We start from the raw sequence: 14,833 nt of genomic DNA on the forward strand, positions 1-14,833 counted from the left end.
CCTGTTGTAGAGAAAACGTCACAGACGTGGTTTTTTTTCTTCTGTTTTCTGTTTATGTTATTGATTTTGTGTTGTTTTTATTTGACAACTAAGCATTTACTTTTTCATTTTAATAAAAAACAGACAAAGGGTAGAGACACATGCTGTGATGAATAAATAGGGATAATCATGTAATCCCTAAATGTTCTGTTGCATTCAAAAACACTACTTATATCAAAACTCTAAAGGACATTTCTTTTTCTTTTATTTGTTAAATTTACTTTAAAAAAAATTTAATTGGTCAAAATCAGAATCAGCAGGTCAGACCTAAAACTAAACCATATTTCAGATTTGGCCAAGAAAAGCCTGATCAGTACATTTCTAATTACAGTAGGCTAAAACTCTTTCTGAAATAGAAGATACTATTTTTTCATCAATATACAAATTATGACATATTTTTACTTCATAAACTGAAACGCCAAAACAAATTCCTTGTATGTCCAAAAACGTACTTGGCAATAAAGCTTTTCTGATTCTGATTCTGATTCTGAAATAGAAAATATTTTTGAAATTGAATTTGTGCAAATACAATTTTTTAATCAATTATTCTTTTGTAGTAACATTTTAGATGGCTGTAAACGTGAAAGCTTTCTTCAGATTATTTGACAGTATTTTCATTTGTGTTTTCAACACAACTAATAACGTCTTCAGATTTGATTAAAAAACATTTTCTTTTACTTATATGACCTAATAAACAGCTTGTTTGTCGCCCTGCACATTTGTTGTGTAAGACTCTGACTGCTGCTTCTGTAAAACCTTCAAAGATTTAACATTAGTAATAGATACCCCAAACCTCTATACAAAAACTCTGATAAGAAATAACAATACAAAATATGAATGTCTCCTCAGCTTTATTCTCTTTGTTTGATGCATGTTTTCATGAGATTTCTATTTAAGTTTGTGATTTGAAATTAGTCCCAAAAAAACTGGATACCACTTCAACTAAAATTCGGTTGTTTATTCACCATTTCAACCAACCACATTTTCTATATTTTAAAGTCATGACCAGAACAAAGAAACTCAATTAAGGTTTCATTTAAGGCAGCACTGGCAACAAAGAGACCAAGCATGCTTCTGCCACTACTGTGCTTCACTGGGGGGGAAGTTGCTGTTGGTTAGTTAGGAGTATGTGCCATTTGTGATGACAACATCAGCAAATAAACAAATGCAATAAAATATTTACGAGAAGTAGTCAATCATACAATCAGGGTTTGTTAGTTATGCTACAGCTGGGTTAATTGTTGCGAAAAGGGAATTCAAACTGCAGTTTAACAAATTTGAAAAGGCATGATCACACTAATAAACGATCTATGTGTCTGTACGCCGTTTTATTACGCCATCATGCATCTTTAAAATGCATCCCCCATGTAAAAGGCAAATACAATCAGGAAAAATACCAGAGCTATACATGCTAAAATTTACACAATACATAAAATAAATAAATGTAAACTGTTATATTTAAACGAGTGGGAATGATTTCTGATATTTTGAGACTGTACGCGAAATTTGGAGTCCCCGGAGAACCGTCTGTGGATTCGGAAGACATTTAGTGACGGACATGCTTCCTTCTCAGGATATTGCAGCATGAAGAAGGAGCAAGTTGTCCACTGTCAGTTCTCGGTTTGGTATCCGATATTTAAGAAACACACGATAAAAAGGTAAACACCAATAGTTTAGTCGAGAGAAAGACCAGGAGATATTGTTTGTTGTTACGTTAAAACATGGCTAACGTTAGCAACAAGACAGACGTAGACAACTGAATCCTCTGTTTTGTTGTTTGTGTGTTGCTGAAACAAACATTTGTCCAGTTCAGCTGAGCTTCTTCTAATCTCCCTCTGCTTTCATCATCAGTATATATGAGTGATTTATGTCCTGTTTTCCAGTCTGGTCCTCCCACTGCCTCAGAATGTAATAGACTATTTACTGGACGACGGGACACTGGTAGTTTCTGGAAGGTATGAAATGACACACACACACACACACACACACACACACACAGACATAATCTACAACCAAAAGTGGAAGGGAAAGTGGATTGGTGCTGGTTTTCATTAGTGACGGTACAGAGCTTTACTTGGATCTGCAGAAAGATACAATTATTCAGTCATAATATGGAAATATGCAAAAAGATGTCGAAGCTGGGTTAACAAGTGAGGTGCAGGTCACAGTAAGTCCATCTATTCTATTCTTTCCTTTCTGCTCATCTTCAGTCACTTTGGGGGATCCCGAAGCGTTCCCAGACTAGAAGGGATGTATATAGTCTCCTCATCAAGTTCTGGATCTGCTCCAGGGTCTCCTTCTAGAGGGACATTCCCAGAAAACCTTAGAAGGGAGGTGCCCATTCAGATCACACAGCTTAATAACCCCAGTTGACTCCTTAGTTGCGCTGGAGCAGCAGATCTACTCTAGTTTATGTTGTATTAAGCATGGTTACCACCACTAGCTGCTCTGGGTCAGTTCTGCTCTTCACCAGTTCATACACCTATTTTGAATCAACAGGTCGCCATTTCGTCCTGCTTGTTCACTGTTTCATCCTGACATCTTTACCAAGTTTTACTTGCACTTACCATAGGGCAGAGACCATTAACTGGCGGACCGCGGTTCTGGTCCGGACACAGAAGCTGTCCCATCCGGACCCATACCTACAGAAAATCAAAGGGGTAATATTGAAAACTTGACGGGCGCTTTTATTTTAACTTGCGTCGCTTTTATAGGCTTCGCGGTAGCATCTTAATGTGTACGGAAAACGACAGACCAATAGCATGGCAGTTAAGCCACACTACGTGATACCTCTCAGCCAAACAAGTCTGTGCATTCCTGGCAGTAAATATTGTGACTGCAGCAAGTGCAGAGAAGTCAGACGAGAAGGAAGCAAAGTCACACACGAAAAGACGAGAAAAAACAAAGGAGAAAGTTGAGGAGATACAGACAGCTGCGTCATAGAAAGTAGAGAAAGAGACTAGTGAGACAAAGAAAGAACAGGTTCAGGGGGAGCAAGATGTGTCTTTCTTTGTTGATTCTAAACATCAGAAACCGTTTTGACAGCTTCAACTTTGGACCGCAGCTCAACTTGGTCATTCAGAACCCATTTCTTATGACAGATGTCAAGAAGTGGCACAGCTCCTTAAATGGGTAGATCATGGGCCTCTCCAGATGCAGTTGATTGATCTCCAAGCAGATGTGCCCCTGAAAGAACTGACCCTCCCACTTTCTGGGTTCAAATGGTCCCTGAAACAACCTTCTCAGGTCTAAAGAAAGTAGCCATATACATCCTGACCATGTTTGGCTCCACACACAACTGTGAAGCAGCTTTTTCTGCAATGAACATTATCAAAACTAAATGCCGTTCAAGACTCACTAATGAACACCTCCAAATGTGCATGAGAATGGCTTTGACTCCATTCAAGCCTAGGTTTAAAGTTCTGGCAGACGAAGCTCGAGCTCAGTTTTCTCACTGAGCAAAAAGGGGGAAACTCAACTCAAAAGATGAAGAAAATGAGCTCCGTCCTAAAGTTGTTGAAATTTCTTATCTGTAAACCTGTTGAGATGGTTGATGTAACACAAAAAGAGAAAATTCTAGCTCTTTGTTTTAGTTATTTTCATATTCTGAATTTAACACTTAAAATGAAGTTATCATTTCATTAATATTGTCTTATTTGCAAATGTAGCTCAAATGTATTTAGCAGATGAAAGAAAATTGCACATATGGGCAGTTATACATATGTTCAGTTCTATGATATGTCACAATATAACAACAATAAATACTGAAAACGTTCTGAGTTGAAGTGAATTGAGTGTAAGATATTGATCATATGCAGATGATGAGATGGCTACAAGGCTACTTAAATATATATTACATTGAATAGTTAAATTATATAATCTTCCAGACCCCTGCTTAAACAAATTTTCTCTGACTGGACCTTTTCCAGTTTTAGTTGAATAATCCTGCCATAGGGTGTACTTCTGTTTATCCAGGGTCTGTCTCAGTTGTGGAGATAAATATTTCTGAAAATAGAATAAAAAGCTAATTTATAACCTAAATTTCTGTCCTGGTTTTAAATGAAGAAGCATACATCTTAAATAAATATAGAGTCGTATATCAGTTTTAAAATGAAAAGTTGTGTGTTTTTATTGTAATAAGTGGTCTGATTGAGGGCAGAGAGAAATGAACCTCATAGGAAGCAAACATCTATGAGTTGGATGTGAACTGATCGCTGTTCAATATGGTTTCATTCATACCTAACTATTGCATATCATATATTTTTCTTTATAGTTCAATATTCTGCTGAACAATGGAAATACATCATCATAAAAATGCTCACATATTTTGTATACTGTAATTTAATTCCGGTTTGTATTCATTTTCTGCCAAATTTTTATTACAACCTATTTTAACCTATTTTGTTTCTGATCCCGTTTTGGCTATTCACTCTTATCAACTGTGATGTAGAAAATAATGCTTTGTTTTAAATAATTTATTTTTTTACATTTTTCTGCTTCTCTAAGCTCTATTTTATTGAAAATAGCTTGTTTTGACTTTTCTTTCTTCAGTTACAACTTCTAATCTGAAGAGTGTTGTTAGCATCACCTAATATTGGTTATATATGGAGCGCTCACTGATTTGGAAGAAAGATCAAATTGTTTGGAGTTTCTGATAAGTTAGTTCCTGTTCAGGGTTGATCAAGCTCCTCTGATTCTGGTCTCCGGCCTGTTTCTCGATGCGCGTTTATCCGTAAACATGTGCCAGGATAGTGAGACAGTGGTGAGGGGTGCAGCAGGAGTGACAGATAGCTTTTTCATCTATCTGAAAGTCCCTTTCTTGCTTGCAGCAATGACTGACAGTATAACAGATGAGACCAGGCAGAAGTCTTGACGGATTTTGATGTTTGCAGATGACTTTGTGATATCTAGTAAGAGCAGGTAGCAGGTGGAAGAGAGCTTAAAGAAGTCATGGAGGGATTGGAGTTTTATGCAAACCATAGATTTTAAACTTGCTCTCCTTCTCTTTTCTCCCTAGTGATCACAACTCTCAGCCGATACAAACCTCAGATGCTGAGGAAGACATCCAGGTAACATTTAATGAGCTAGGAGACACATCATGTCCACCATTTCAGCTGGTGTGAATGAAAAGGCCTAATGGTTATACTTGTTTTCTTCCATGGGCTGAAATGAACAGCTAAAGTCCAAGATCTTACAACATTGACAATATTCTGCTTAATGACAGCAACTCTGATCTTAATAAACTGTAATATACGTGTGTACACTTTTCTAATCTGTTTTATTTTTTGTTTGATTTATTGAATTTATTATGTTTTGCCTCCTTAAATTCGGACCATCAAGCCACTAAGACATTTGGCCGGTCCTCATTAGGAAACAGCTCCGGGCTGGTTCTGCAATCAAATCTGGGCTTTGACTTCACCAATCCAAAGCATTTCAGTCTTTCATCTTAAGTGTCTTTATTCCAAGTCTCAATTTAGATTTCATGGATTATACAGATGACAGCAAGATGCTGTTGGTGGGAACAAATGGCTTCTTTAGTCTTATATGTGAAGCAGTTGCCAGATTTTTGTCAAACCTTTTCTATTTAATAATAATATATTTCATTTTTCTTGATTAGAGTTATTTTCAGAGCATTTCTCTACCCTGTTATTAAAATCTGTTTTGTTCACAGTTGATGTTTCATTCCATTATAATTCCTTTGCTTCTGTACTCCCCTCTAGTGGTCAGATGATGAGACAACAGCCACAGCCACTGTAAGTAGCTCAGTGAAAAGCAGATTTCTCATCAGGAGGAAGGAGCATGAGATTTTTATGGATTTATTTCCCAGTGTTTTTAAGTTGAACGTCTATAGAAATCACAGGCCATTTTATTAGGTACACACGTTCTATGGCTTGTTAACACCTCCTGCCAATCACATTTACAGCGGCTCATTGGCTTCAGGAATCTAGATGTGGTGAAGAGGTCTTGCTGAAGTTCAAAGAGAGCATCAGAACAGAGAGGAAAGGGGACTTTGAACATCATTATTGGTGCCAGTCAGACGGGTGTAAGTGGGTTTCAGAAGCAACTGATCTACTTAGATTTTCACACACAAAGCCGTCTGAAAATGCCGGGTTGGAGATGATAGAAAACCCACACTAGCCCAAATAACCACTTATGACAACCAACGGATGCGGAATATCATCTCTGGAAGCACAACACGTTGAGCTATGAAGCAGATGGTCTTCAGCAGCAGGAGACCACTCAATATGCCACACCGGTCAGCTAAAAACAGAAAAGTGATTCTCCAGCTTGCCCAGACTGCTGCTGCCGATGAGTCTTGATTACAGCTGCAACATTCAGATGGTCGAGTCAGACCAACTGAGCATCAGTTAAACACCACTACCCACCTGACTATTGTTGCTGACCCCCGTCCTTCCGTCCGTTTGTGAAAATAGAATAGGATAAAACACCACGTCAAAAGCTCAAATCATCTTAAACTGTGTCACCAGATCCCAGGCCAACAGTGCTGATGCATTGAAACGAGAGGTTTCCATCATAGATGTGCTGCTGTCAAATCTCCAGCCACTCCAGCATGTCAATATGGATCAAAATGTCTGAGAATCCAACACCTTGTTCAACCTATGCCACAAAAATATGGTAGTTCTGAAGGCAAAAGGGGTTCCAACCCAGTACCTCCATGGTGTACCTAATACAATGCCCAGTGAATGTATATTGACTATGACAATATAGTTGTGATGTGAATGGTAAGCGGCCTGCGCTTGTATAGCGCTTTGTCAAGTCCCTAAAGACCCCAAAGTGCTTCACACTACAATCAGTCATTCACCTATTCGCACACTGACAGTTAAGCTACATTGTAGCCACAGCTGCCCTGGGGCAGAAGGACAGAAGCAATGATTTCATGTTTTGTGTCTGCCAGGCGCCTGAATTCCCAGAATTCACTTCTGCAGTGCTGGAGGCCATAAACGCCCTGGGTGGGCGTGTCTTCCCCAAACTCAACTGGAGCGCTCCGCGGGTAAAAGCACAGCACTGAGCTGCACAATGTTCACATGGTGAAGACCTGGTGCAGTTCAGCTTTAGGTCTTCCATCACCGCTGGCATCATTAAAAGGTTGGTAACAAGCTTGCTTCTTTGACAGGATGCCAACTGGATCGCTCTGAACAGTTCGCTGCAGTGCTGCAGCCTCAGCGACATTTTCCTGCTCTTCAAAAGCTCCGACTTTATCACCCACGACCTCACACAGCCGTAAGCTCTCACACGCAGCACCACCCAAGCCTAATTACTTAGGCGACCAGTATGAAAAAAAAATAGGAAGGTGTGTGGATTGTGCGGTGGGACTGGAAACAGCAGTAAAGCATAAGTGACGGCTAAAGAAATGAGCTCGAAGATGAATATATGTTGTTCTCTGCACCTTGATTAATGTTAAAACCCTGATTTATTGCAGTGCAGGGCTATGTGATCTATCCTTATGGAAATCAGTGCAAAGTGAATACCTCAGTCATACCTCTGCAAATGAAATCCATTTATATAACTGGCGTTGGTGTGATTTGCTCTGCAGATTCCTCCAGTGTAGCGACCAAGACTCTCCAGATCCAGTCATCAGTTATGAGGTAATTTGGTCTTCTCCAGGAAAATGTATAAATATTCCTGGTTCAGAATGGATGTAATATGTTAAACCACCATGCATTAATCTGGGCTTTCTTCATAGAATCAGTCTATAAGTAGAGCCACAAACATATATTAGATTATTTACAGAAAACATTTGCAAAGTGAAGAAATATTAACAATTTAAAAACTGATGTTTTAAAAAGAAAGCAATTGTCTACCACAGTTCAGTTTGTTTTTTTCATGGTAAAAAGAAAGTACGGATCCCTAAACTTCCTTAAATACAGAAACACAGAGGAGATTCAAGATGGTCATTGTTCTTTAAACAAAGATTTTACCAAGAATGAAGACTTTGCGTTTAAAAAAGAAAAAAAGTGCACTTCATGTTTTAATGGCTTGTAAAACCTTCTTAATCAGCAAAATCTCTCAATATTGGTTCTCCGTAGAACTATCTGCCACTCACATCATTGTGGAGGAAGTTTGGCTTCGGTTTATTCATGTTTGCAGACATTAAGTTATGCACAGCTCTAAGGTCCCATTGCAGCTTTTCTGTCAGGTTGAAGTCAGGACTTTGACTGGACCATAGCAACACCTTGATTCTTCTCTATTCAGCCATGTTGTTGTAGATGTGCTGCTTTGTTGTTGATGACCCACTTTGGTATGCAGAGGAGGTCATGGTCAACTCAATGGCCGCGAGGTGTCCAGGTCCTGTAGCTGCCAGACAACCCGTCCACTACCATGCATCACACAGTATTTGGTATGGGGTGTTTGCTCTGCTTCACTGTTGGTCATCAAACAGGACACTGTTCCTCATGGCCAAACATCTCAACGTTGGTCTCATCTGATGCTGAAGTTGTGTTGATATGAAAATACTTTTTGGCTTTTGTGATACTTCGTCTGTCATGTGTATGATTTTATTTATTACATTTTTTATTTTACTAAACTGCTAATTTTATGCAAGGTTGCAAAAAACAATACTTTTCACAGCCGTTTTATTTTTTACATACATTTAGAAAAACAGTTTTTTATTTATTTTTTGGGAAAAATACTTAGTTATTCCAGCAGTTACGCTATCTATTAAAAAAACCAAATAAAAAATAACCCCATGCAAATTATTCATAATCAACAATATCTAGAAAATAAGAGCAAATAAAGTATAAAAACGTTTTTTGGTACAAAAATTGGAGTTTTCCATTTTTAAAGCAGTCGTTTTTCCAAGGAACTTAAATGTAACAAGCAATAAGAAGAGGGAGCGAGTTTAAATGCTGCATGCTCCGATGGAGCCTACTTTATATACTTTATATACAATTAGGCAGAAACATAAACATCCCCATGCATCATTTAGTAACAGTTGGTGCTGTCTTTGTGTCCTCAGCTGGTGTTGAGGAAGTGGAGTGAGCTGATCCCTGGTGGAGAGTTTCGCTGCTTCGTCAAAGAAAACAAGCTGATTGGTGAGAAGCTCACCCTCATATTAAATTCTGCTGCATCCAAAAGACCTTCGGGCACAATCTATGAAGATGCCCGTTTATTAAAAAATATGAGTAACTGTAAAAAAGAAAAGCTAGAGGTATCTCTTATCCAAACATCATTTGATGTGAGCCACACAGGCTGGATCAAAATGAAGCGTGAACAGTGACAGGACAAAGTCTGAGCTGTGCCCCGTGTTCAGCGGGCTAATTTTTGAAGCAATTATAAAATCCAATTTGAGCTGCTCTCCCTGCATGTCTGCATGATCTCACAGCGATCTCCCAGAGGGACTACACACAGTACTACCAGCACATCCTGAAGCAGGAGGAGCTGATCTCCCAGGCCATCCAGGAGTTCTTCAGCCAGCACGTCCAGTACAACTTCCTGGACGAAGACTGTGAGCTGCAGCTTTTTCTGTCTGTGTATTAACGGCGTTTCACTGCAGCAACGTCATTATTTATTTACTACAATAGAAATGAGCTAATCATGCAGAAGCAAAGAGAGGGAAAGATGAATGAGTCTGGGTTTTGCTGTATTGAAATTTTAATATTTCATTTTGTTTGGCATTAAAAGCTTCCTTAAGGTTGTGGATTTATGTGAAAGTAGAGAAAACAGTGAATTTTATGTGAAATGTCCACTCACACTGATGTTTCTTCTCCTTTACAGTTGTGTTTGATGTGTACAGAGATAGCCAGGTAACTCATTTATCTCTTTTTATGTGGCAAGCTATTTATACCTCTTGAGATTTTCCATATTTTTTCATGATACAACCGCAAAATTGAATGGGTTTTATAGAGATTTTGTCTGTTAGATCTACAGAAAGCAGCAAATAGTTGTATGGTGGAGGTGTTGCAACCTTTATACTCCAAAGAGCAGTTTTGCTTTATTTCTATTTTTATGTTTTACAATAAGGTAAAATAAAACCTTCATGAACTTTTTTTCTGAAAATGTCTTGTTGTAAAACTTGTCCTAGATGCAGATTTTGCAACATTCCTTAATTGCTGGAACTATTCTTTTTTTATTAGCTCCTACTATTAATACTGTTATTTATTATTAACATATTAAACATGGTGGTGGCAACGTCATGCTGGGGGTATACTTTTCTTCCCTCCAGCAGGATAAACATACAGCCAGAGCTACAATGGAATGGTTTGGATAAAAGCATATCCCATATGTTAAATGGTCTAGACCTAAATGCAATTAACTTGCTGAAACATTCACAGATGGCCTCCATTTGACATAGTTTATGTTATTTTCCAAAGATTTCAGTCTGTAGATATGAAAAGCTGGTAGAGACTCAGCCCAAAAGACTTGCTGCTGTCTGGTACTTCTCAGATTAAAAATTTGAAAAGAACCATTTATCATTTACCTTCCACTTCACAGTTAGGAACCTACTTTGTGTTGATCTGGCACATAAAATACCAGTAGGGATGTTCATGATTGTAACGGGACAAACTGTGAATACTTTTGCAGGGTACTTTTTGGAAAAATGTTTTATTTTTTCAGGGAAGGGTTTGGCTCATAGACCTGAACCCATTCGGAGAAGTGACCGACTCTCTGCTCTTCAGCTGGGATGAGCTGATGTCTGGTGAAGAGACTGCCTATCAGCAGCAGGTTAGCAAACACCGAGCCTTTATCCAAACACATTCCTCTCCTTTCCAACCTGGAGCTCCATCAGTGTCATCTGGTGTGTGCAGGAAGGTCCGGTGTTCCGCTACACCACAAGCGAGGTGACTGTGCAGCCCAGTCCTTGTCTGAGCTACAGAATCCCGAGGGACTTTGTGGACCTTTCCACTGGAGAGGATGCCTTCAAACTTGTTGACTTTCTTAAACTAGTGAGTACTGATGTCTGCAAAGAACAATTCTCTGTGCCGTCATTGTAAAAAGAGGGGGTTCTAATAATGATAATCATTTAAACCTAACCTAATGTTTACAGGTCTGGAGCATACAGGTGTGTGTTAGCATAATGCCAGGATGGAAAGACATCAACAGTGACTATAGATTGGCAATAGCTGTTGCCAAAAATCTGGGAAGGATTAGAAGGCCATTTTCAAACTATTTGAAGTCCATCATACAGAGAGGAAGATTTTTCTTGAAGACTAATCTTATTAGAAATAAATCACCCCAATGTCAAAATGTACTACAGAAATTGGAAACATTTCCTAAAGATGCAACTTTGCAAACTTGTGCTTCTTTTTTAGAAAATAATGGCTTTCTTCTTCCTCTTCCAAACAAATCATACTTGTTCCATCCTATTCCAGGATCCCCTTGTTGGCTTTTTCCAATTAATCTGAGCACTTCTGACAATTGGGTTTGGCAGCTGTAATAAACGTTCAGCCAGGAAGGTCACCCTCGCATTGGCTGGACGGCTCGTTCCTGAGTCTGGCCTCTGATATTGTAACCAATTAGAAAAATCCATCTAGCTGGAGAAACTGGCTCATCTCTGCTGCACACAGATGCCCGAAGGCCAGACAAAAAGTTGCTGGAAGGTTAGATGGTGATCTAAAACAGAACAAAAACAACAAGGCTGAATTTCGGGGCTGATCTTAGCTTTTTAAAAACATTTTTCAAAATTGTTACAAACTATTTTATTTACCATTAAATTACTATTACTATATTAATTACTCTTTAATAACTCTTTTTTTTTTCCCGTGAAAAAACAAAATAGGCTAACTATTAAAGATGCTCCGAAAAACGTAAAACTCAGAAACTTAAAAATCTGATCCCATTGAACACACCATAGCTAACCTGTAACATGACGCCGTAAGAGCAAAACTCTTTGGTGTAGATGCTCTTACTGAGGGAAAACACTCTAAGGTCTTTGTTTCCTGTATCAGTGAGTCCTTTAGAATCAATCGCTGATGCTTAAAGTGGTTTAAAATATCGTGTCTATAACCATTTTTTGTGTCTTGTAAAATAGTAGAACCATCAGCAAAAATCGGTATAATTGGATCGGAAATCAGCCGCAGATCTCTGATCTCTACTAATTAGACATGGGTTTAGGATCAACGTGTGAAGTTTAGCACTGAGTTTGGTTGTTTCCTAAATATCTGTTCTGTATAAATGTTTGTCATATTACCCGACGTCTAATAAAGTTTCGTTCAAATGTTCTACTTCCCACTCCTTTATCTGTTCACAGAAGAAAAGCCAGCAGGAGGAATCTGAAGAGGAGGAGAACCCTACACAGTGATGTCAGCTGAAATGTGTGTATGAAGAGATTTTTTCCCTGCTGTCATTTATTTTTATACTGGTTTTTGTTTTCCCACTGCGGACTGTACCAGGTCCACTACGTTCCTGGCTGTGAAATGGAACCTATTAAATTAGTGAATCATCCTACCGACTCATGAAGATCCCATTTTTCTGTCATGTTTGATGACAGATTCATCTGCACAGTTGATGGGACGATGTTACAATGATGGCCTGATTGTATATTATTGACATGAGTGCATTTATAAGTTATAGACTGTTATGTGGAAAAATATGGAACACTCTATCGAATATTGACTTCTTCAAATATTTGTCTGGTGGTTTTTTTTCTCTGAAAGTGATTTAATTGCACCTAAACAACAAACATTAACCTTGTTTTACTCATTATGTATGTTTTCTATCTGAGGAAAAAGTTAGGATACGCTACCCCTAATAAACAGGGTTATCTGGCATGGTTGAAATTATTTCAGTGAGATGCTTCTTGTAGACATCTACAATCTCTGACATCGGTCTGAGGAACGTTTCTCCCACTCTTCACCTTCAGCTCCCACCTCTGGACACTTTGTAACTTTTTTAAGTCAAAATATTTAAATTAAATCTTCTGAAAATGGAAACTGTCTCGTAAAACACATTATTGTGTTTTAAGAAAGGCCTCGCTAAATACAGAAAGCATTATTGAGGAACGAGTGTCCCATATCTTGTTTGTTTTGCTACAAATTGACAAAAAATCCAGTCTAAAAATATTCACTAGGCCAGGAAAACATAAAACAGTCCAAAAAATACTTTCTTTATTACACTTTATGTTTTTCTTTTAATAAGGCAAACTTGGAAAGCCCTCTTCATATTTTAGATCTGCAGTAATTTACAGATCCTGCTGGTCCTGCAATGACACCTTGACGGTTTTGGAGGTGTCTTTTAGCATCTTGCAGCCTGCTATCAGGGTGAACTTGGACATTTAGACCTGATGATGTTGGTAACTGGTTTGAATGTCCTCCTCATGTAGTTTTCTTTAAATAGAAACGGCTGACCTAAATACTTGAGATTAATAATCTGCTAAAATCTTCTCTGGTAAGATCTCAAACAGCTCTTTGGATAGCACCATGGTGTTTTCCCTCCCTCCAATAGTCAGAAGTGACTAACTAAATGTCTAAGGTTTCATTAGGCTAAACTACCTTATGTGATTTGCCTGTGTGTGATTTTAGCCATTTTTAGTGGGAATTAAAACAGGGGTGTCCAAAATGTATTCCTGATTGGATACTGCATTATTATGTATGCATAAAATTTAAAGGTCATTTGATTTGTTTTTCTTTTTGAATTTCTCAGTATCAGTAGAATTTATAATATGTTCAATTATGTTCGAAAGACACCCCAGCCTTTAAACTGGAGCATGCTCACTGTGTTGTTTGTGGGTTTTGAGACTGATGAACTTCTCTGTTTACCATTAAACCCCTTAATCACTTCAGTCCTATTTCATTTATTTCTGCTCCTGCACTTCTTTCTGCTAATTCCCGCTTAGGGCTTTTGACACACTCATTGCTCCTAGCTACCTCGGGTGCCCTTTTTGAGTCCTGTTTCTTCCCATCATGCATTGCTGTGGACAGGAGTGCTGAAAAAACCCCATTAAACTTCTTGTCATATATTGACCAGCTGTCACTCCAGCTGGTGCAGTAAACAAGCACATAAGAAATTGATTGTGCTTTTTACGCAACACTTCTCATTACGCTGGGAGCTAAATGAGCTGTGCGTGTATGGGACATGGCTCCAATTATGGCCCCCAGTCCCCTGCCTTTACTGGATTTATGGAGCAATCATTTGGCGAAGGAGGAAGTAAGTGAGTTGAGAGTTCCACTACCCAAGGCGAGCTGCTGGGGACATGCAACGATGTGTAAGGTGTGTGTTAATACTTGTTAGAAGAATATGACATTTGCCAGTTAATGTGGCCCACAATAATGTTTGAATCTCTCTGGTTTAACTGGGACACCATAGTACATCACACAGAACCGAGCACAAGCCAATCCATTTTTCTACCAGGACTTATCAAAAACAGTGAGGTCCTTACAAGAGCTAGGTAAATACAACTTCGATGATCCAATGACACTTTAAATTGCATTGTTTTATTATTTACACTTTGGGTCAAAGGTTTTAGATACAATTTCTCACCCAATGGATCTCTTTATTTTCATGACTATTTAAATTGTAGATTCTCACCAAAGCCAACAAAACTACGAATGAATACACATGGAGTAATATAGTAAACAAAAAATGTGAAATAACTTTAAACATTTTATATTTTTGATTCTTCAAAATAGCCCCTATTTGCTCTGATGACTGCTTTGCTCTCTTAGCGTTCGCTCCATGAGCTTCATGAGCTGGTCACCTGGAACGGTTTTCCAAAGAGTCTTGAAAGAACTTCCCAGAGGTTCACTGAGAGACGGCCAAAGGTTAATATTTCAGTCATCACAGCAAAAGGCGGCTACTTTAAGGAATCTAAAATATAAAACATAAGTAAAGTTCTTTT

General features: G+C 38.4%; 1 protein-coding gene across 1 annotated transcript; it reads left to right on the forward strand.

Annotated features, from left to right (window-relative positions):
• The first annotated feature begins 1,538 nt into the window (after window positions 1–1,538).
• cdc123 (cell division cycle 123 homolog (S. cerevisiae)) lies at window positions 1,539–13,777 on the forward strand. The gene is made up of 13 exons (XM_047390323.1): window positions 1,539–1,697; window positions 1,923–1,994; window positions 5,057–5,108; window positions 5,760–5,792; window positions 6,956–7,051; window positions 7,175–7,281; window positions 7,595–7,646; window positions 9,017–9,092; window positions 9,383–9,505; window positions 9,775–9,803; window positions 10,615–10,722; window positions 10,806–10,943; window positions 12,248–13,777. Exons 1-13 carry the CDS (start codon window positions 1,624–1,626, stop codon window positions 12,296–12,298), a joined length of 1,011 nt encoding a protein of 336 aa, XP_047246279.1. The 5' UTR covers window positions 1,539–1,623; the 3' UTR covers window positions 12,299–13,777.
• The last annotated feature ends 1,056 nt before the right edge of the window (window positions 13,778–14,833 follow it).

This window comes from Girardinichthys multiradiatus, chromosome 17, assembly GCF_021462225.1.
Source record: "Girardinichthys multiradiatus isolate DD_20200921_A chromosome 17, DD_fGirMul_XY1, whole genome shotgun sequence".
Taxonomy (NCBI): domain Eukaryota; kingdom Metazoa; phylum Chordata; class Actinopteri; order Cyprinodontiformes; family Goodeidae; genus Girardinichthys; species Girardinichthys multiradiatus.